Source organism: Ogataea haglerorum, assembly GCF_019207285.1.
Source record: "Ogataea haglerorum isolate 81-453-3 chromosome Unknown 81-453-3_NODE_16_length_219348_cov_95.707317, whole genome shotgun sequence".
Lineage (NCBI taxonomy): Eukaryota > Fungi > Ascomycota > Pichiomycetes > Pichiales > Pichiaceae > Ogataea > Ogataea haglerorum.
The window spans coordinates 199117-219348 of record NW_025065166.1 but is presented as its reverse complement, the minus strand read 5'-3'; the positions used below and the strand labels follow the sequence as shown (position 1 = coordinate 219348).

The window sequence follows — 20232 nt, the reverse complement described above, 5'->3', positions numbered from 1 at the left end:
GCCAACACTGCTTCCAGTTATGGATCGAGCTCTCGCCCTGTTTCCAGCTATGGCTCCAGCTCTCGCCCTGCCTCCAGTTATGGCTCGAGCTCTCGGCCTGCTTCCAGTTATGGATCGAGCTCTGTCAACACTGCCTCCAGCTATGGATCGAGCTCTCGCCCTGCCTCCAGTTATGGCTCGAGCTCTGTCAAGACTGCCTCCAGTTATGGCTCAAGTTCTCGGCCTGCCTCCAGCTACGGCTCAAGCTCTGTCAAGACTGCTTCCAGCTACGGCTCAAGCTCTGTCAACACTGCCTCCAGCTACGGCTCAAGCTCTGTCAACACTGCTTCCAGTTATGGTTCCAGCTCTCGGCCTGTCTCTAGTTATGGATCGAGCTCTGTCAAGACTGCCTCCAGCTACGGCTCCAGCTCTGCCAACACTGCTTCCAGTTATGGTTCCAGCTCTCGGCCTGTCTCTAGTTATGGTTCCAGCTCTGTCAAGACTGCCTCCAGCTATGGATCGAGCTCTGTCAAAACTGCTTCCAGTTATGGTTCCAGCTCTGTCAACACTGCCTCCAGTTATGGTTCCAGCTCTCGGCCTGCTTCTAGTTATGGATCGAGCTCTGTCAAGACTGCCTCAAGTTACGGCTCCAGCTCTGTCAACACTGCTTCCAGTTATGGCTCGAGCTCTGTCAACACTGCCTCAAGTTATGGATCGAGCTCTGTCAAGACTGCCTCAAGTTATGGTTCCAGCTCTCGGCCTGCCTCCAGCTACGGCTCCAGCTCTGCCAACACTGCCTCAAGTTATGGATCGAGCTCTGTCAACACTGCCTCCAGTTATGGCTCAAGCTCTCGGCCTGCTTCCAGTTATGGCTCAAGCTCTCGCCCTGCCTCCAGCTACGGCTCCAGCTCTGCTTCCAGCCCAGCATCTAACGCATCTTCGGCCTCGTCCTCCCGCCAGTCTGCCACTGTCTCCAATCAGAGCTCCAGCTCCACACTGGCCTCTGGCTCGTCTGGCTATAGCTCTGCACCAGTGACATCTGGCCAAACCAGCTCGACCCGTTCAAGTGGATCTCCGACCTCCAGTTACATCTCTGCTCCGTCGAGTGGCGCCTCCAGCGGCGCCTCTAGCCAGAGCAGCGCAACTAGCCCAAGCTCTGCTTCCAGCTCCTCAGCTGGCTTCAACGGCTCCAGTACGTACTCCAGCACCGCCGGCTCTTCTGTTGCTGGCCAGTCCAGCTCCTCTGCTTCTGGTTCCTCCAGCGGCACGAGCTCTGTGGCGGGCCAGTCGACTGTCGTCCCTGGCTACTCAAGTGCTGTCAGCGGAACTTCCAGCACTTCCAGCCAAAATAGCGCCTCATCAACTGGAGCTTCCAGCGCATCCAGCAGCACCGCTGGCGGCTCGAGTCACGTGACTGGCGCTTCCAGCAGCACCACCAGCCACAGCAGGCCAGCGTCCAGCGGACCTGGCAGTGCCTCGAGCAGCACTGTGGCCGGCATCTCCGGCCTCAGCCAAAGCAGCTCTGCCGGCTCCGTGACCTCAGGCTCGAGCGAGGCGTCCACGCCAGGACAGCCGCAGACCCCTAGCTCGTCCGCCGTTTCAACTGCTTCCTCAACTGCTGCCTCGGGCTCCAGCTCCCAGACGTCTGTCTCTTCCGGCTCCTCTGGCTCAGAATCCGCAAGCTCGGCTCCGCAGACCTCGGCCACGTCCGCTTCTGGTTCCCAAACAGCCTGCCCAACGTGTGTCTCGGAAACTTCCGCCACTCAGTCCAGCTCGCAGGCCACTTCAGCCGTCTCAACCAGTTCAGCAAACACTGCTACTGAGGTTTCAAGCGGAACGGGAACAGGAGCTACTAGCGCAGCTACCTCGGGAGCATCGTCTGAGACGTCTACGGGCCTTGCCGCCTCCACCAGCTCCACCCATTCCAGCTCGTCCTCTCGCGTGGCCACGGGTGCTTCAACGGAGTCCGCAGCGTCCTCGACAGGCACAGCCGGAGAGTCTACCCCAGCCACGTCGCGCACTTCCACCAGCGCCACCGGCGCAGAGTCTTCAGAAACCGGCACCTCTTCAGGACCTTCCGGCACAGCGTCCTCAGGAACAACCGCTACCACATCTTCAGGACTTCCTGGTTTCTCATCTTCAGAAACAGCTGGCACGTCTTCAGAAACAACCAGCGCCTCTTCAGGAATAACCACCACGTCTTCAGGAATAACCAGCACCTCTTCAGGAATAACTGGCGCAGAATCTTCAGAAACCAGCACGTCTTCAAGAATAACTGGCACGTCTTCAGAAACAACCAGCGCCTCTTCCGGAATAGCCGGCACAGAATCTTCAGAAACCAGCACCTCTTCAGAAACAGCCGGTACGTCTTCAGGACTTTCTGGCACAGAATCTTCAGAAACAACCAGCACCTCTTCAAGAATAACTGGCACGTCTTCAGAGACAACCAGCGCCTCTTCAGGAATAACCACCACGTCTTCAGGAATAACCAGCACCTCTTCAGGAATAACTGGCACGTCTTCAGGAATAACTGGCACGTCTTCAGAAACAACCAGCGCCTCTTCAGGAATAACTGGCACAGAATCTTCAGAAACAGCCGGTACGTCTTCAGGACTTTCCGGCACAGAATCTTCAGAAACAACCAGCACCTCTTCAAGAATAGCTGGCACGTCTTCAGGAATAACTGGCACGTCTTCAGAGACAACCAGCGCCTCTTCAGGAATAACCACCACGTCTTCCGGAATAACCAGCACCTCTTCAGGAATAACTGGCACAGAATCTTCAGAAACCAGCACGTCTTCAAGAATAACTGGCACGTCTTCAGAAACAACCAGCGCCTCTTCCGGAATAGCTGGCACAGAATCTTCAGAAACCAGCACCTCTTCAGAAACAGCCGGTACGTCTTCAGGACTTTCCGGCACAGAATCTTCAGAGATAATCACCACCTCTCCAGGAACCACCACCTCTCCAGGAATAGCCGTTTCCTCATCAGAAATAACCACCTCCTCTTCAGAATTATCCGGCACCTCCTCCCCAGGACTTCCGGGCTCCTCGCCTGCAACGCCAGGCTCTTCCAGCTTGTCCACCAGCCCCACCGAGCCCCTCACAGGAGCCTCAACTGTCTCCCCGGCCTCTGAGCCGTCCGGAACGGCTGAAACCGGGGTCTCCCAAGTCGCAGGCTCCACCACCTCTACGCCGCTCACGGGCCCTTCGTCTCAGGCGGCTCCCGCCACCTCTGCGGCCACCGCCCACGCGACAGCTTCCGTCGCCGGCCCGGCCAACTTCCCGGGCAACGCCCGAACCACGGCCTCCGCGTCGTCCCAGAACACCTCTACACCAGGAAATACTCCAGCCTCCGGCTCGTCCCCTGCGCAGACGACTTCGTCTGCTGCTGCCGGCAGTGAATCTTCTCACTCTGCCAGCCTGTCCACCCTCTACACCAGAACGTTTTCGAGCAGTGCGTCGGGCTCTTCCGCCACTGCCAGCGCGGTGGCCGCCTTCGAAGGCGGCGCAGCCCGCTCTGCCACCTCTCCGCTCCTCTTCGCGTTGATGGCTTTTGTTTACTTTATCTAGATCTGCGAAAATGGCACTTCTAACTCTAATCTGCTAGTCAATTCTGGCACCCTGAATTTTGCGTCACACTATTATTTATCGGTCATGCCCTTGCGCCACGCTTATATAATCTCCGATTTATAAATTCTGGCTGCTTCCGTCATTTCTCCATGGGCAACAAAAACAACAAGCCAATCGTCCCCAAGGGCTGGGTCGCCGTTTGGGACGACACGTACAATGGTAAGTAACCGCCTTCTTGGCTTCTAACACCAGAATGGTTCTATGTCGACGAATCAACAGGCAAATCGCAATGGGAGGCCCCCAAGGGCACCAGTTTCGGCGAGCCCAAGGAGGACGCTCCTCCTCCATACTCAGAGGTGGTCGATAATCCGGCCCCGGAGAGCGCAGGCAAGGGGCCGAGAATCAACATGCCGTCGACTGCAAAGCCCCAATCCGCAAACTTTGGCGCCTCTCAGCCATATCCGCCATACCCACAGCAATATCCGCAGTATCCACCACAGCCATATCCACAGCCCTACGGACAGCCGCCATACGGACAGCCGCCCTACGCGCAGCCGGCTCCGTACCCGCAGCAGTACCCTGCTAACTACAACCAGCCGTCCAGAAGCCGGTTTGGAGGCATGGGCGGCATGGGCATGCTCGGGGGCCTGGGAGCAGGCGCGCTCGGTGGCCTGCTTTTGGGCGAGATGATGACTCCAGACACCGTGATCTACGAGAACAACGATTATGGCGGAGGCGATTATGGCGGCGGAGACTTTGGCGGGGACTTCTGAGACTATGCACGCAGTGACGTTAAATAAATAGCTAATAATTTCTCGTTTTTCCAGTGCGCCCCAAATAAATATTTTAAATATTCAAGTATTTCATTCTCCATCGTCTGATGGATAGACCCCCCTCCAATTACGCCCACCTCGTTGCCGGGTTCACGGGCGGCCTCACATCGGCCGTGTGCTTGCAGCCGCTGGACCTGCTGAAAACGCGGATCCAGCAGGACAAAACCTCCATCAGAAACGTCGTTGCCCAGATCCGCTCGCCGCTCGAGCTCTGGCGCGGGACGCTGCCCAGCGCGCTGCGGACGTCCATCGGCTCCGCCCTCTATCTCACCTCCCTGAACGCTGTGCGGACCAGCCTCGTCAGATTACAGCCCCAGACAGACACCCTGCCCTCGTCGTCGAAACTGCCCAAACTCTCGTCCTCGCTCGACCTGGCCGCCGGCGCCGTCTCCCGCGGCCTTGTCGGCCTGCTCACAATGCCCGTCACCATCCTAAAGGTGCGCTTCGAGTCCAGTCTGTACCAATACACTTCTCTGAGCGACGCCGTGAAACAGATCCTGAAAAACGAGGGCCCGGTGGGCTTTTTCCGCGGATACGGCGCCACGTGTCTGCGCGACTGCCCCTACGCCGGGCTGTACGTGCTGTTCTACCAGAAGTGCAAGAGCTGGGCCCCGCGCTTCATCTCCGACGCAGAGGCCTCTCCCGCACACCTCTACACCACAACGAGGTCGACGGCCATCAACTCGTGTTCTGCCCTGGTCGCTGCGTGCATGGCCACCGCGCTCACGTCGCCGTTCGACACCATCAAGACCAACATGCAGCTCAGCCCGCGCACGTGCCCGACTTTCTGGAAAACCTGCCGCGTTTTGGTAGCCAGCCACTGGACGCGTCTGTTTGACGGCATCACGCTCCGCATCATTAGGAAAGCCTTCAGCGCGGCCATTGCATGGGCCATCTACGAGGAGATCATCAAGTTCGAGCCCAACCGCTAGCCTGTATATATTCTAGACCACTCTGTCCTTCCGTAACACCACTGTCACGTCTACCGGAGCAATGCCGGGAGTGCCTATGATGCCGAGCGCTGCGACGCCCAGAAACGAGTGCAGCGGGTCTGGCAGCTCGTCCGGCGCGTTGGTTTTGCAGAAGCCACCCATTGTCGGCGACAGTGTCTGCTCCAGCAAGAAACGCTTTACGGCCGCAGCATCCACCAGGTCTGCTTTGCCGAGCAGCTCCAGCGCCGCAAGACACCAGAACGCGTAGCACGTGTCGCCGTACTTGTTGACGCGGCCGTTGAACGCGCCGTTGTCGTCTTCATCTGCGTACTCGTTCTCGAGCTCGCGCTCGTTGAAGTCGCCGTAGTGAATCTGCCGTTGCACCAGAAAATCCACCGTCGGCTGCCACTCGCGCAAATCCAGCCTGCCGGCCAGTTTGAGCGCAGCCAGCCCGCAGTACGTCAGCCCTGCGTGCGACTCGCCGCCGGCGCTCATAGACAGTCCTCCGTCGAAAGCAAGCGTCGACCGCACGTACTCGAAAAGTCGGCCGCTGTCCACCGCCGTGCCCTCCAGGAGCCGGCTGATCGTCATGGCCAGCATGCAGTAGCGCAGATCTTCCTCGCCAAAGCCCACCACCGGGCTGAAGGAGCCGTTGGGCCGTTGGCACCGAGCCACAAAGCGGCGAGCCTTGTTCCTGTCGAGCCGAGAAAGGTTGTCGCCCAGCGTCACTAGAATTTGCAATGCAAACCCGGTGGCCGCCAGGTTCGGCACATCGTATGGCCCGGTGTCCCTGTAGATGGCCGACCCGCGGAAGCCGCCATAGTCGTCGTTCTCGACCCAGTGGCTGTACACCCAGTCGATCGTCTCAACCTTCTCGGGCAGCTGATCGAGCGCGTTGAGCAGATCCAGTCCGCACACGCAGAAATAGATCAGCGCGAGCTTGTTGGACTCTTCGGCTTCGTAGATCGACGGCAGAACCCCGAGACACCGGAGAAAGTATCGCACATGCACCCTGGGATCAAACATAAATAAATAATAAAATAAATAAATAAATAAAATAAATAAAATACTGAAATTAATCTAGATTTGAGACAGGTGCTCACAGATATGGCACAAATTTGTTTAGCGGCTCCACCGTACCGGTGCTGTATTTGCAGTACCTTTGCTACAGAGAGTCTGATTCGCTGCCTTGAATCAGAATTGACGAGCCGACAATGTGAGACGCAATTGTTTAGCCATCTGGAACTTGTGACATATCTCTCCTGCTGATACACCCCGCCAACACACCAGTAGTGCAACAGTAGTGCACCAGTAACACACCAGTAGTGCACCCGCAATATGATTCCCCAGCCGCAGGACTGGACTGTGACCGGCTTCGCCAACGTGGGCGATAAGTAGTAGGCATATCTCGATTACCTAATGACATATTTCAGGAATTTTTCGAATTTTCAATTTGATCGAAATAAAATAACCTATTTTCCATGAAGTAAGTGCACGCAAAGTCTCAGCTAACGCCAGGTTCTTTATCGACGACCTCCCTGTTCTCTTCCCCTATCCGAAGATCTATCCCGAACAGTATGCGTACATGTGTGACATCAAACGGACCCTAGACGTAGGAGGCAACTGTATACTGGAAATGCCCTCTGGCACTGGCAAGACGATTTCTCTGCTCTCGCTGACTGTGGCGTACCAGATGCACTACCCCGAACACCGCAAAATTGTGTATTGCTCGCGTACCATGTCGGAAATCGAAAAGGCACTGATTGAGCTGCACAAGCTCATGGAGTACAGATCTAAGGAACTAGGTTATGTCGAAGACTTCAGAGGACTGGGGTTGACGAGTCGTAAAAATCTCTGTCTGCACCCTGTGGCCTCCAGAGAACGAAAGGGCGTGGTTGTGGACGAGATGTGCCGGCGAATGACCAACGGGCAGCTGAAAGCCCGCATAGAGCAGGGCCAGGCGAGCACAGACCAGCTGTGCTCATTCCACGAAAAGCTGTACGAAAAAGACCCTGCAAACCTTGTCCCTCCGGGAGTGTACTCGTTCGAGCAGCTTTTGAAATACTGCAAGATGGAGGGAACGTGTCCGTACTTCACCATCAGACGGATGATGCCATTCTGCAACATCATTATTTATTCGTACCATTATTTATTGGACCCCAAGATTGCAGAAAGAGTTTCCAAGGAGCTTTCGCGAGACAGCATCATCATTTTTGACGAGGCGCACAACATCGACAACGTGTGTATCGAGTCTCTTTCGCTGGATCTGACAGAAGACGTCTTGCGCCGCGCAAGCAAGGGTGCCAACGCTCTGGCACGGAAGGTTGAGGAGGTGAAGAAAACCGACAGCAAACGACTCCAGGACGAATACGAGAAGCTCGTTGAAGGGCTGCGGGAGTCTGAAATATACCACACAGACGAGGACGCGTTTATGGTGAATCCTGTTCTGCCGGACGACGTTTTGACCGAGGCCGTTCCTGGAAGCATCCGTCGTGCTGAGCACTTTATCTCTTTCCTCAAACGGTTCATCGAGTATCTCAAAACACGGATGAAGGTTCTGCATGTCATCAGTGAGACGCCTGTCTCGTTTTTGCAGCACTTGAAGCAGCTGACCTTCATTGACCGCAAGCCATTAAGATTCTGCTCCGAACGGCTGTCGCTGCTTGTCAGGACGCTGGAAGTGGTGGAAATCGAGGAGTTCATGGCTTTGAAGGACATCGCTACGTTTGGAACTCTCGTGTCCACCTACGACACCGGGTTCGTGCTGATTCTCGAGCCGTACGAGACGGAAAACGCCACTGTTCCGAACCCGATTTTACGATTTGCGTGTCTCGACGCGTCCATCGCGATGAAGCCGATATTCGAACGCTTCTCCTCTGTCATCATCACCTCCGGCACCATCTCTCCGCTGGACATGTATCCAAGAATGCTGAACTTTGAGACTGTTGTCCAGGAGTCGTACACCATGACTCTGGACAGAAGATCGTTTCTGCCAATGGTTGTCACTAAAGGCTCGGATCAGGTGGCCATCTCGTCGCGGTTTGAGATTAGGAACGATCCCAGCGTGGTGCGCAACTACGGCACATTGTTGATCGAATTTTCTAAAATTACTCCGGACGGCATGGTGGTCTTCTTCCCGTCCTATCTGTATATGGAGAGCATCATCTCACAATGGCAGACCATGGGAATTTTGGACGAGGTCTGGAAGTACAAGCTCATTCTGGTGGAGACCCCCGACGCGCAGGAAACGTCGCTGGCACTCGAGACGTATCGAAAAGCCTGTTCCAACGGCAGAGGCGCGGTGCTTCTTTCTGTGGCGCGTGGTAAAGTGTCGGAAGGAATCGATTTCGACCACCACTATGGCCGCACGGTGCTCATGATCGGTATTCCATTCCAGTACACAGAGAGCAGAATTTTGAAGGCCAGATTGGAGTTCCTAAGAGACCACTACCAGATTAGGGAGAACGACTTCCTTTCCTTCGACGCGATGCGGCACGCCGCGCAATGTCTCGGACGAGTTCTTCGAGGAAAAGACGACTACGGCGTAATGGTCTTGGCTGACAGAAGATTTGCAAAAAAGAAGTCGCAGCTTCCAAAGTGGATCGCCCAGGCGCTTTCTGATGCAGATATAAATCTCTCCACGGATATGGCCGTAGCCAGTGCCAAGAAGTTCCTGCGGACACTGGCTCAGCCAATAGAGCCAAAGGACCAGGAACAGGGAGTCAGTGTCTGGACCCTGGATCAGTTGGAAAAGTATCAAAAAGAGCAGAGTGAACGTTTCTCTGTGACCAATATCGAGATCCAGGGCCAGATCTGATGTACGTAATAATATAATAATACAGAACAATTTTTTTTGTATTTTCAGGCTGTGCTCGTGCTTTCGTTTAGCTTGTGATGGGTATATTTTTCTAACCCAAATTCGTTTCCCACCAACTGCTATGTCCAAAGAACAAGTTTACATAGTTGCAGCTGCCCGTACTCCTATTGGCTCTTTCCAGGGAGCTCTGTCGTCCTTGTCGTATGTGGACCTGGGTGCCCACGCTGTCAAGGCCGCGGTTGAAAAAGTGCCTCAGATTAAGCCAACCGATGTTGAGGAGATCTTCTTTGGCAACGTTTTACAGGCTAACGTGGGCCAGGCACCTGCCAGACAGGTCGCTTTGAAGGCTGGCCTTGGCGAGGACACACCAGCCACCACTATTAACAAGGTCTGCGCCTCAGGCATGAAGGCTATCATTTTCGGTGCCCAACACATCCTGACGGGCAGCGGCGACATTGTCGTTGCAGGCGGGGCTGAATCGATGTCTAATACTCCCTACTACCTCCCAGGTGCCCGTGGCGGCCTTAGATTTGGAGATGGCTCCATGGTGGATGGAATTTCACGCGACGGCCTAAACGACGCGTACGATGGAAAAGCTATGGGCGTGGCCGCCGAAAAATGTGCCTCGGACCACAACATCTCCAGAGAGGACCAAGACGAGTTTGCCATTGCCTCGTACACAAAGGCACAGAAGGCCCACGCCGAGGGCAAGTTCAAGTCCGAGATCGCACCTATCACCATTAAGGGCACCAGAGGCAAGCCGGACACCGTTGTCGAGATCGACGAAGAGACTGGCAAGCTGAACGAGGCCAAATTGAGATCTGCGAGAACCGTGTTCAAGCAGGACGGCACTGTCACCGCTCCTAACGCATCCCCAATCAACGACGGAGCAGCAGCAGTTGTCCTGATGAGTGCCAAGAAGGTTGCAGAGCTGGGTGTCAAGCCAATTGCCAGAATCGTTGGATGGGCCGACGCCGCTCATGCTCCAGTGGACTTCACTACCGCTCCAGCGCTGGCTGTTCCTAAGGCTGTCAAGCACGCCGGCCTCCAGATGGACGATATTGACTTCTTTGAGTTAAATGAGGCCTTCTCTGTTGTTGGTCTTGCCAACACCAAGCTCCTGAACTTGGACCCGGCCAAGATTAATGTTTACGGAGGCGCTGTTGCTATTGGCCATCCGCTTGGCTGTTCGGGTGCCAGAGTTGTCACCACCTTGTGCTCTGTCCTTCGCCAAGAGAACGGCAAGTACGGTGCTGCAGGTATTTGCAACGGTGGTGGAGGAGCCAGTGCCATTGTCATTGAGAGGATGTAATTTAATAGGACTCCTGAGATCCATGAACCGAATAGATGGCAAGAGCGCCCCGTTGAAAGCTAGACTTGATCAGGAAGGCTACGTACAATGGAGAGACTAGGTGGCGGGACTGGTAAAAATAAGCTGTCGGTCACAATCAACTAATCCACCACGACGACTACCCCATCCTTGCGGAAACCAGCAAGATGCGATCCCGTTCGCCTCCCCACGGACAGTGAACTGTGCTGTATTTCTACCCTTCAGTGGTGACACTGTTCATTGCTGGCACCCACGAGCCAGATTTCTCGTAGCAGTGGAGTGCCGACCGCGAGGATCGAACCGGACACCTCAAACTGTAAGTAGTGGCCGTAGCAAATTTACCGAAGTATTGACGTTTCCGACAAATGCCATGACAGCCCTGCTTTAGTACGGAAGATGCTTAGGTGGACCTGATACCAGCAGATATATTTTCGTAATTTGTTAAATTGTTTCTGTTATTAACATTTAAAATGTCTAGTCCAGAACAATTGATTGCAGAGGTAAGTTCTTAAATCGCACATTCTGAGCTAACAGTCAGGCCGACAAGAAGTGCAAGAAGGTGGGAGGACTTGCCTCTTTCTTCGGATCGTCGCAGCAATCCAGATATGAAGAGGCCGGCGATCTGTATGTCCAAGCTGCAAACCTTTACAAGTTACAAAAGAGAAATACCCAAGCAGGACAGACCTTCGAGAAGGCTGCTGAGAGCCAGAAGCTGGCAGAGTCGCCAGATGAGGCTGCCAACACACTGGTCGAGGCCTTTAAATGCTACAAAACCGAGGTTCCTATCGAAGCGGCAAGATGTCTTGAGCAGGCGATCGAAATGTTTGTGCGCAAGGGTCAATTCAGACGCAGTGCCAATTTCAAAGCCGATCTGGGCGAACTCTATGAAAATGAGCTGAATGATATTCCAAAGGCGATCCAGAGCTACGAAGACGCCAGCGAATGGTATAAAGGAGATTCGGCCTCGGCGTTGGGCAACAAATTTGCTCTAAAAGCTGCTGATCTCTACTGCGACAACACTGTTCAGCAATATGCGAAAGCAGCCGTTGTCTATGAACGAGTGGCTAAAGAGTCTTTGAACAACAACCTGGCCAAATGGAGTCTGAAGGAGTATTTCCTTAAAGCAATTTTGTGCAGGCTTGCAGACAACAACGACTACGCGAGCGGGAATGCTCTTCTCCAAAGATTCACCCAATGGGACCCCACGTTCGAAAGCACGAGAGAGTACGAGTTTGCTTCCAAGTTGGTGGAGGCAGTGCGTAACGGAAGTCCTGACGACATTGCAAATAGCGCCAAAGAATTCGACAAGTTCTCCAGACTCGATGCCTTCAAGATTAGAATACTCAACAAGATAAAGACCAGCGTTGTGGAGGCCCCTGAACAACTCGACGAAGACTTCACCTAATATCATTTTCTACCCTTCAATCAAATAACGTACAATGCTCCAGATTACGTTTGGCGATATATTACGTAGCTTCACTCAGAATCCTCTGCCTCTGCCTCTGAACGACCCCCTTCCTCCGCGGCTTCCGCCTCTAGAGAAGCCTCCTCTGGAGGAGCCCCTTGCTCCGCCTCTGCCTCTGAAAAAGCCTCCGCGAGCGCCGCCACGGCCGCCAGAAGCACCTCCACGCGAGCTCTTCTTCTTTGGAGGTTTTGGACCAACAGCCTTAGGTTTCGGCAGGAATCTCTCTAAAGGTAGCAGTTTGTCACCAGCGATGTAAAATTTGTCTCCTTCTTTGAAAGATGTGGCCTGGACACCCTCGCTCGGCTTCACGGTAAAAAACACCTCGTTCAGAGGTCCGAGGATCTCGTCCACCTTTCCGACCTGGGTCTTATTCTCGAGGTATATTGGAGCGTTGAAATATGGGATTTTCTCGTTGATACTCTTGCAAACAATGTCTCCCTCGCACGCGTGCACAAACTCCCCCATCTCGAAGACCTTATCTGGTGGGCCTTGCGGCACTGGTGGCCCGGATCTGCCTCCGCGACCGCCTCTGAATCCTCCTCTTCCTCTGTTCATGATGTATAAAAATTTTTATCTGAAAAATTTAGAAACCCAGACACCACTTTACGACAGCCTATGAAGCGAACCAAAGCAGAGACCGAAAAGGTGCGTCAGCTTTCTGTTTGCGAGCCCAACGAGCTTGCGCTGTTGCTTGCCAATGGAGAGTTGTCTTGGATTGTTGATCATTTTGGACCAAAGAGCTCTGCTGCTCATACAGTGTTGTTGTGCCGACTGGTGCTGGCTGAAGGAGAGCTGGTCGATGGCGTCCTGGAGAAGAAAGTGCCAGTGCTCGTCCAGAAAGCAATAGATGTCAACTTTGAAAGACTCAGCGCTCTGCTCTGTGTCATTTATGATTATGGTCAGTTTGGAGCAGTATCTCAATATCTGCAGAGCGTGGTGGAATTAATCACTCGAAGGCAGACTCTGGCTCTGGACGACGTCAATTTTGTGGTACGCATCACCAACCACAAACCAAACAGAAAGTATTTGAGACAGGCGGGATTTCTGGCTCATTTCAGGGCAGACCCTCACTTCCAGCTGCTTTTCTCGTATATCTACAAGGATGCTGACGTGAGCGATCGCGCATTCAGACGTCTTTGCCTGAGCTCGGAGGTGTGCATGTATCGCGAGTTGTTAGAGCTCAGGCGCAGCTTTGAGACGTTTGTCAGTGTTGTTTCGGAAAATACCATCGAAAGACTGTATGATGAGCTTGAGCTTCGGTCGTCAAGTAAAGAGTTTTCCGTCTGGCTTGAGATCGCGCAGCAGGAACCCGTGAAAAGCGTTGCAGACATAGGTTTCTCTTCTGCTGTGGAATTTTTGGAGCGCGCTCAGCTGCAACACGAGGCTCAGACAGAACGCCAGCTGCAGCAGGCCGTTGACAGCATTCTTGCACGGGTGAAGCAGGGGAAGAGCAGCAAGTACTGTGTTCCGGTCGAGCAGATCACTGTACAGGAAGCTCTGGGGGGACTTGTAAGTGACAGCTTGAAGTGCGAAGTTATACTGAACACCGAAGAACAGCAGGGACCTAAGAGTTTGGCTACCGAGCATGGGGTGTTTTACGGTGACAAAATTATTCCGTTCAAAGTGGAACTTGAAGAAATGCGCAAGGGTGGGTTTTCTAGGCTTACAGCTGTTGTGGACGCACAGTATAGAGCGGACCTTGCGGACGTCAAATATGCAATTAGTGCTGGCGGCCAGACTCGTAATCTGGAAGTCCAGTTTCCAAAATGGATGGATCAACTTTTTTCGGAGCATGACGACAACAGGGGCAGTAGTCAGAATGACTCAAATTTCACGTTCATCGCCGGGCCCACCTGTTCAGGAAAATCAGGGAAGGTTAGTCAGCTGGTAAACTCTTCCAATGGGAGAGTCCTCGTGGTAGCAAGAAAGAGAAAGAGCTTTGATGCGCTGGACGTCTCTGTGGACCGTCCTGTCGAGTATAACGAGGCACTGGCGAACGTGAGAAAGTTGGCGGCCTCATTGGATACCGATCCGGAAGACATCTATGACTTCCAGTCGGCATATGCGTTTTACAAGAATGTGGTGGAACCCAAGTGGGCCTTTTTTTCCCAGAGTCCCGAAACGGGCTATCCCTTTGGCGAGGTTGAAAAACCTATCGAACACTACAATGCAATCTTGAGTCTCTTTCGCCAATTAGAGCTCGCCGATAAAATACAGCATTACCCCAACGCTCGTTATTTTGGGCAACGAATAACTTTTCTAGCATTTGACGAAATCAACGAAAACACGCACCTGAAGTACGACCATCTTTTCATTCTTGATGCCTCGTTGTTCAGCGCTTATGAGTTTTGCTCTGTACTGGAAAGAAACACCGTCTCGTTGAAGTCACTAACGGTGGTTGGAAATCCACTGGTGGCCAGAACCCAGTCTCTTCTCACCCTGCTACCATTTACCGACTATCTCACAGTCCAGCACAATATTCGCCAGGAGCTTGCGCAGTTTGCGCCTGGAACTGTCTTAGAAGCTCCTTTGGAGATTGCCAACCCTGGAATCAAGGATGCTTGCCAGTTTGTAACCGTGAATACCTGCGAGTCGCCAGCTGGCCACGGCTTTCAGAATCTGGAGGAAGCAGAATATTGCGCGCTGTTGTTCATCTACATGGTCATTCTGGGCTACCCAGCAAGCGAGATAGCCATTTTGACGGCTTACCCGGAACAGAGGGTTCTAGTCAATGAGATCATCGCCAAGAAGACTGCGGAGCTAGGAATCAGCGCATCTGCTGAAGTCTTGGTAGCAACAGAAAAAAATGGCGGGAAGTACAGATATCTGCTGATTTCTTTGGTCAAAACCAATTCCACAGACGTATGGACGAACCCGTCCATAGCCCTAGGCACCATTCAGCTGGCAACACACGGATTGTATGTTTTCGGCCAGCGGAAAAACTACGCCAAAACAATATTCAGCTTGCTACCGGCGGGCCCGCTGTGTCTGGCTGCTACAGAAAAATATGAAAACTGTACCCGAAAAGTGTCGGATACTTTGACCAGCAGCACAGCGATGAGGTCTGCGTCCCAGCTGGAAAAGCTGGTGGCTCATTTAGTTTCGCAAAAATAATGCCTCCTGTACTCAGATTGCAAAAAAAATCCTTACATTGCGCCTTTGGCGTAGTGGAAACGCACACCGTCGCAATCTGCGCGTACTCGCTTTCACACGGCCACAAGGCAAATTTCGCGAGTGGGAAATTCGGTGATACTCTCCGCCGCTGAAAAAATTCTCTTGAGAGATTCCAGGGCGCGAAAGCGCTGGGCACGGCCATCAGAAATCACCGGGGAATTTATTTCCCGGATGGGAGCGCCGTGCTGGCGGTTGACAGGCATTTTCGTAATGTCTAGTTGTTGAGTGCAATGCGCAGATTTTACATTGTAAAACACTCGATACCGATCATTGCGGCAGTCTGCGTTTTTTTATATACCGTACAAAGAGCACCCTAAGTCTCCTTCTCATTCTGCTTCAACGGCTCCCCGTTGCGGGCAAGACCCGGCTTGACATACTTCAAGCTGGTGTACTGGTGCGTTGCAAAACGTCCGCGTCCTCGTCCGCCAAAACGTCCCCTGCGAAACGATCTCGATGTTTTCTCGGTTTCTGCTTGGGAGTCATCCTCGACAGCCTTCTTAGCTTCAGTTTCCGTTTGTTTCACCGACGTTTCTTTGGCATTGGAGTTCTGGTCCGTGCTCAGCTCTCTAAGCTTGTCTCCTCTCTCCCAATTCTCTGCTGGCGTAGTTCCCTCGTTCGGCCGCATATTCACGCCACGGCCACCACGGCCCCTGCTTCTGCCTCTACCACGGACAGGCGGCTCGCCATCGCGCACGTACCGCGGGTTGTGGGGATTCCTAAGGGAGGCATCTTTTGGCCTTCTTTCGCGAGCTGTACTGGGTTTTTCTTTTGATTTGGAACTGCCTTCCGAGTTGTCTTTTGAGGATTCTCTTTGCTGTTTCTCGGTCTCTGCAGGCTTGACCTCGTTTTTATTTTTTTTTGCATCCTTAGACTTGGACTCTTTTCTGGACATGGGTCTGCTTTTGACAGTGTCCTCATTTTCTGTTTTCTCCGCTTTCTGGTCCTCCGTAGGCGTCTGCAATCCGCCTCCGCCGTGATTCTGCTCTTCTGCTGGCACAGTCTCGCCATCTTTAGAGTCCTGCTCCTTCTGTGTCGAAGGTGACTCTCGTCCTTTCTTGTCCTCTCTTTCAGCATTTGCGGATTCCTTTGAACCCCGTTCTTTTCTCTCCTCCTTTCGTGACTGTCTCTTTTCACGGGCTCTGCTGTCCGGTCTGGAGCTCTTGCCGGCTTGTATCTTAGCAGTCACACTGTCTTGTGACCGTGGCTGGTGCTTCTTCTTAGGAGACAGAGATCTCTCTTTTTCCTGCTCCTTCTCAGCGCCAGCTATCGTCTTGAACGTCGTACTGTTAATGGCTAGATCCTGTAATTTCTTTTCAATCTCTAATTGCTTCGAGAGAACGTCAACGGGTTTGGCAGCACCAAACGGATTTGATTTTGGTTGTGAGACTGGTTTGGCTGCAGCCAAAGTCTTCTCTTGGTTTTCGAGCGCCAGAAGCTTGCTGGCTGTGTCAACAGGTTTTGCATTTCCAAAAGGATTAGGTTTGGGTTTTGATTGCCCTGCCGACGAGACGGGGGAAGGTGATCCCACGGGAGCGGCTTCTTGGCCATTCACGGGCCGCGTAGCAATCTTGCGCTTTTCCACTGGAGCTTTTTCGCTGTGTGCCTGTTTCTTCTCCTCTTCCTCGTCGTCGTACCCAATCTCCTTATTGTATTTTTGCACGTCCACGAAATCCTGGAAATCAGCCACCTCCACAGCGATTCTCAGTCTGTCGATAAACACGTCGTTCCACTTTAGCACTTTCTGTAATTCGCGTACGCTGGGAAGCTGCACATAAGCACATTTGCGTTCCACTTTGCCAGACGAAGAGGTATTAAATCGTGGGGCAGAAGGGTGCGGGTCCTTCAGCACCTTGCATTTTTCAAATTGAGTAAATCTGGATTTGAACAAGTCAGATACAAGCCTGCCGGTAGCTCTTTCGGGGAGATTAGTGAGCTTTGCAATAAAGGGAGGCTTCAAGTTGCGAAGCATCGCATCGTTCCTCCCTCCACGGCCATTGAACATATGGTCTCCACCCATACCCGATAAATATGAACCATACCCATTGCCGCGGCCGAAGGAGCCTTGGTCGCTGCGATTGAAGTAATTGGACGGCTCTGGTTTGTGGAGCGACACGGCGATCGAATTGATATCTATGTCATCGTCGGCCCAGGATCCGCCTAGACTCTCGTCGGCGTAGAACTCGCCCAAAGACATTTTCTTAGGTCCTTAATGAAGGCAATGAAGCATTGCCCATGTGTTAGTATCGCTCCGATCGTGAAGATGAATAAGTACTTACCCATGGTGTTATCTTAGTATATGTGTTCAGATAAGAGAAAAATAAGGCTAACACGTGTTTTCTGAGCTGGTGTTGTACTTTCAAATTAGTAAGTGTGTCTAATGTAGTTGGTTGGCAAGTGGATGACTCGATATGGCCCTAGTCACTCTTGTTTTTATTAGCTTTATATTCAATTTGCTTCAGAAAAAAACTAGCCAACACGCAGTCGAATTGGCAGATTCAATTTTATTTGATTCCATACTCCAGCGATGCCAGTTATCCAGCTGGAACAGGAGAATGGGCGCTCGCAAGAGATTCTTTCGCCCCAACCGCAGATCAGCCAGTCCTCTCAGGCACTGTTGGTGCCGCCGCCTCCAAGGCACGCTAGCTCGTCTCCGTTTGCAGCAAATAGAATGATATCCCTGTCCACTTCCTCAATCACCTCGCTGATTCCGTCCTTGTACAATCTGAGCACCAACCACTCGACGTCAAGCCTGATCAATGCCACCGCCAACTCCACATCCGAAAATCTAGCATTTATCTCAGACGCATTGGCCAGAGAGTCGGACGTGACTGTCTCGACGAACATCACGTCCCAGGCGGAATACAAAGGATTCGCGGCATACGTCATTAGCTTCATCTTCCTGTTCATATGGCTGAGCTGGTCCATGATCCCAGATTCGCTCCTCAACAGCGTTGGTATATATTACTACCCGTCAAGGTGGTGGGCTCTCGTCATTCCCGCATATGTTCTGGTATCCATGATGTACACGTACGTGGCCCTTGCATTATACAACATAGAAGTGAAAACTCCCCCATTAGATGATCCTCGGACAATAGCAGACCCAGATGGTGTTGTTATCACAGAGCTCCCGCAATACCAAAAAAAAGACCTCGATCGCTATCTATTTTCTTCCACCAGCGGAATTTGGGATTTGCCGCTGAGTGAGGTCAACAGGGTGTTGTACGGGGGTGATCAAGCACCGCCGCTCTAGATAAATCCGCTTTCGATAGACTCATTGTACCATTTGCAGAACTCCGCTCCAAAAGAGGCAACCAAATTGTCGGCCTCCAAATTGAACTCACTAGGAGAAAATTTCTTAAGAGCGATCACACTTTTACCGTCGATCATCTTATGCAGACACCACCAGTTTCTGTTGATTTTGACAACCTTCTCGTCTGGTTCCAGACCCAGGAACTCGTGGTTCTCCAGGATGTGAGTCATGAGGCTCAAGGTGAGATTGATTATCTGCGTCCTGCTTATTCCCTCGGACGGTAGCACAGAAGTTTTGACTTCTCTGATATCATCCGAGTCGGGGATATTCGGCAGAGAAGTCTTGATCTCTTTGCTGAGCGGATTGTATACTAGATAGAAGAAATCTGAATTTTCTTTCAAGTCTTTTTCCATGGATCTCAGTTGCGTAGCGACCACATCATTAAAATAGCAGGAGTAAATCTCGTCTAGCTGCGATTGGAGAGTAGCAAAAAAATCAGGCTCCTGGCCAATCTCTCTGAACAGCAAGGTGAACAGTATCCCGTTGATTTCGTACACAACCATCTCCAAGATAAAGTCTCCCAGATGAACCGTCTTCGTGATCCTACCATCGCTTGTCTCACCTAGTAGGTATTTTCCTGTGAGCTCCGTGCCCAGCGATTCTTGCGATGGCGGGGCTTCCACAACCGCTTCATCCATAACTTCAGGCTCCTCGTTGGAGGACGAACCCAGTCCGAACAAGCCAATGGACGACACAAGCTGGGGGACCGAAGCAACAGTGTTGATCGCGGAGGTGAAAGGATTGAATACGCGTGTAGTCAACTGCTCGTGAATATAAATAGCAGGCTGTAGAATCGACCTATCGAGCAGCGTTCGGTTTTCTTCTGACGAGGCCTGAATAGCAGCATAGTACGCTTTTAGCGACGGAATGTTGCTGAGTCTTAGCGAGTACGTAGAGAGGCCTGTAGAAAGATCGAGTCTCTCGAAGTGGTTCACCAAGTTTATCAGCCACTCTCTGGGTATCGGTGATTCGTCGTTCAAGTATATCACGCCGAAGTTCTTTGTTGGTGTCCAGTTCGTGTTGATAACCAACAAGTCGACCAGCGAGCCGTTTTTTGAGCTAAACTGCTTCAAACCATTTTTAAGGTTAGCCCTGAACCCAAGCGGCAGCTCCACGGACGAACGTCGATATCCCGAAAGCAAGTTCAGCACTCCTCGGCCAGTCAGACCAAAGCCTGACGGATACTCGAATTTCTGCGTCAGCCAGATCCGCCACCAATCTTCTAGTCGTGTTTTTGCGTTCCGATCTATGGGTCCATAGTTTATACGGTAAAGATTGTAGCCATACTGAAACTCATTCAATAAGTACGTTGGCGGTGCGACGCCTCGTCGCACATACGACTCCCCAACTTTGGCGAATTTGAGTCCACAGAAGAAATGGTATTTTTCCTCAAAGATCCCTGTGACCACTCTAGATTTATCTGTGTCAATGTAATTCAAAAGACCGCCGCCAGAACTGTGGAAACGGCCGGCAAATGCACCAAGTCCTTGAATAAATCCAATTCGTTTAGCTTTCTCGGTGTCACGGACTTCCCGATCCTCGAAGTTGAGATATACGAGAATCTGGTTTGTCAGTTGTTGATCATCTTCCCTGCTGGGGTCACCCAGAGATGGGTCGAATATGCAAAAGTACAACAGTTGAGGCGGCCGTGTGCCATTTGCTCCCGCATTTCCTGTCTTCGAGATCAGGTTAGAGGTGGAGGAATGGATTGCACTGAAGACATTCATGGCCAAGTTTGGAGATCTTAAAACCTAAATCGTACCAACTCCGTGCAAGGGTGTATTTGGACGTCGCTTGAGACCCAGAGAGCGAAGGCTGC

At 52.4% G+C, this 20232-nt stretch overlaps 12 protein-coding genes across 12 annotated transcripts; 7 read left to right on the top strand and 5 right to left on the bottom strand.

Moving 5' to 3' along the window:
* KL911_004883 (uncharacterized protein) lies at positions 1-3552 on the top strand (the record flags this gene model as incomplete). The annotated part of the gene is made up of 1 exon (XM_043200223.1): positions 1-3552. A coding segment is annotated over one exon (3552 nt), but the record flags the coding sequence as incomplete, so codon positions are not given.
* A 149-nt stretch (positions 3553-3701) lies between these two features.
* On the top strand, positions 3702-4325 carry KL911_004882 (uncharacterized protein; the record flags this gene model as incomplete). Its single annotated transcript, XM_043200222.1, has 2 exons — positions 3702-3749; positions 3885-4325. The coding sequence occupies 2 exons, from the start codon at positions 3702-3704 to the stop codon at positions 4323-4325; spliced, it is 489 nt and encodes a 162-aa protein (XP_043052502.1).
* Positions 4326-4432: 107 nt separating this feature from the next.
* On the top strand, positions 4433-5317 carry KL911_004881 (uncharacterized protein; the record flags this gene model as incomplete). Its single annotated transcript, XM_043200221.1, has 1 exon — positions 4433-5317. One exon carries the CDS (start codon positions 4433-4435, stop codon positions 5315-5317), a length of 885 nt encoding a protein of 294 aa, XP_043052501.1.
* A 12-nt stretch (positions 5318-5329) lies between these two features.
* KL911_004880 (uncharacterized protein) lies at positions 5330-6343 on the bottom strand (the record flags this gene model as incomplete). The annotated part of the gene is made up of 1 exon (XM_043200220.1): positions 5330-6343. The coding sequence occupies one exon, from the start codon at positions 6341-6343 to the stop codon at positions 5330-5332; it is 1014 nt and encodes a 337-aa protein (XP_043052500.1).
* Positions 6344-6953: 610 nt separating this feature from the next.
* On the top strand, positions 6954-9134 carry KL911_004879 (uncharacterized protein; the record flags this gene model as incomplete). The annotated part of the gene is made up of 1 exon (XM_043200218.1): positions 6954-9134. The coding sequence occupies one exon, from the start codon at positions 6954-6956 to the stop codon at positions 9132-9134; it is 2181 nt and encodes a 726-aa protein (XP_043052499.1).
* A 121-nt stretch (positions 9135-9255) lies between these two features.
* Positions 9256-10446, top strand: KL911_004878 (uncharacterized protein; the record flags this gene model as incomplete). Its single annotated transcript, XM_043200217.1, has 1 exon — positions 9256-10446. One exon carries the CDS (start codon positions 9256-9258, stop codon positions 10444-10446), a length of 1191 nt encoding a protein of 396 aa, XP_043052498.1.
* A 22-nt stretch (positions 10447-10468) lies between these two features.
* On the top strand, positions 10469-11869 carry KL911_004877 (uncharacterized protein; the record flags this gene model as incomplete). The annotated part of the gene is made up of 2 exons (XM_043200216.1): positions 10469-10528; positions 11003-11869. 2 exons carry the CDS (start codon positions 10469-10471, stop codon positions 11867-11869), a joined length of 927 nt encoding a protein of 308 aa, XP_043052497.1.
* A 75-nt stretch (positions 11870-11944) lies between these two features.
* Positions 11945-12484, bottom strand: KL911_004876 (uncharacterized protein; the record flags this gene model as incomplete). The annotated part of the gene is made up of 1 exon (XM_043200215.1): positions 11945-12484. The coding sequence occupies one exon, from the start codon at positions 12482-12484 to the stop codon at positions 11945-11947; it is 540 nt and encodes a 179-aa protein (XP_043052496.1).
* Positions 12485-12544: 60 nt separating this feature from the next.
* On the top strand, positions 12545-15043 carry KL911_004875 (uncharacterized protein; the record flags this gene model as incomplete). The annotated part of the gene is made up of 1 exon (XM_043200214.1): positions 12545-15043. The coding sequence occupies one exon, from the start codon at positions 12545-12547 to the stop codon at positions 15041-15043; it is 2499 nt and encodes an 832-aa protein (XP_043052495.1).
* A 373-nt stretch (positions 15044-15416) lies between these two features.
* On the bottom strand, positions 15417-17297 carry KL911_004874 (uncharacterized protein; the record flags this gene model as incomplete). Its single annotated transcript, XM_043200213.1, has 1 exon — positions 15417-17297. One exon carries the CDS (start codon positions 17295-17297, stop codon positions 15417-15419), a length of 1881 nt encoding a protein of 626 aa, XP_043052494.1.
* A 410-nt stretch (positions 17298-17707) lies between these two features.
* Positions 17708-18028, bottom strand: KL911_004873 (uncharacterized protein; the record flags this gene model as incomplete). Its single annotated transcript, XM_043200212.1, has 1 exon — positions 17708-18028. One exon carries the CDS (start codon positions 18026-18028, stop codon positions 17708-17710), a length of 321 nt encoding a protein of 106 aa, XP_043052493.1.
* A 321-nt stretch (positions 18029-18349) lies between these two features.
* On the bottom strand, positions 18350-20140 carry KL911_004872 (uncharacterized protein; the record flags this gene model as incomplete). Its single annotated transcript, XM_043200211.1, has 1 exon — positions 18350-20140. The coding sequence occupies one exon, from the start codon at positions 20138-20140 to the stop codon at positions 18350-18352; it is 1791 nt and encodes a 596-aa protein (XP_043052492.1).
* Positions 20141-20232: the final 92 nt, after the last annotated feature.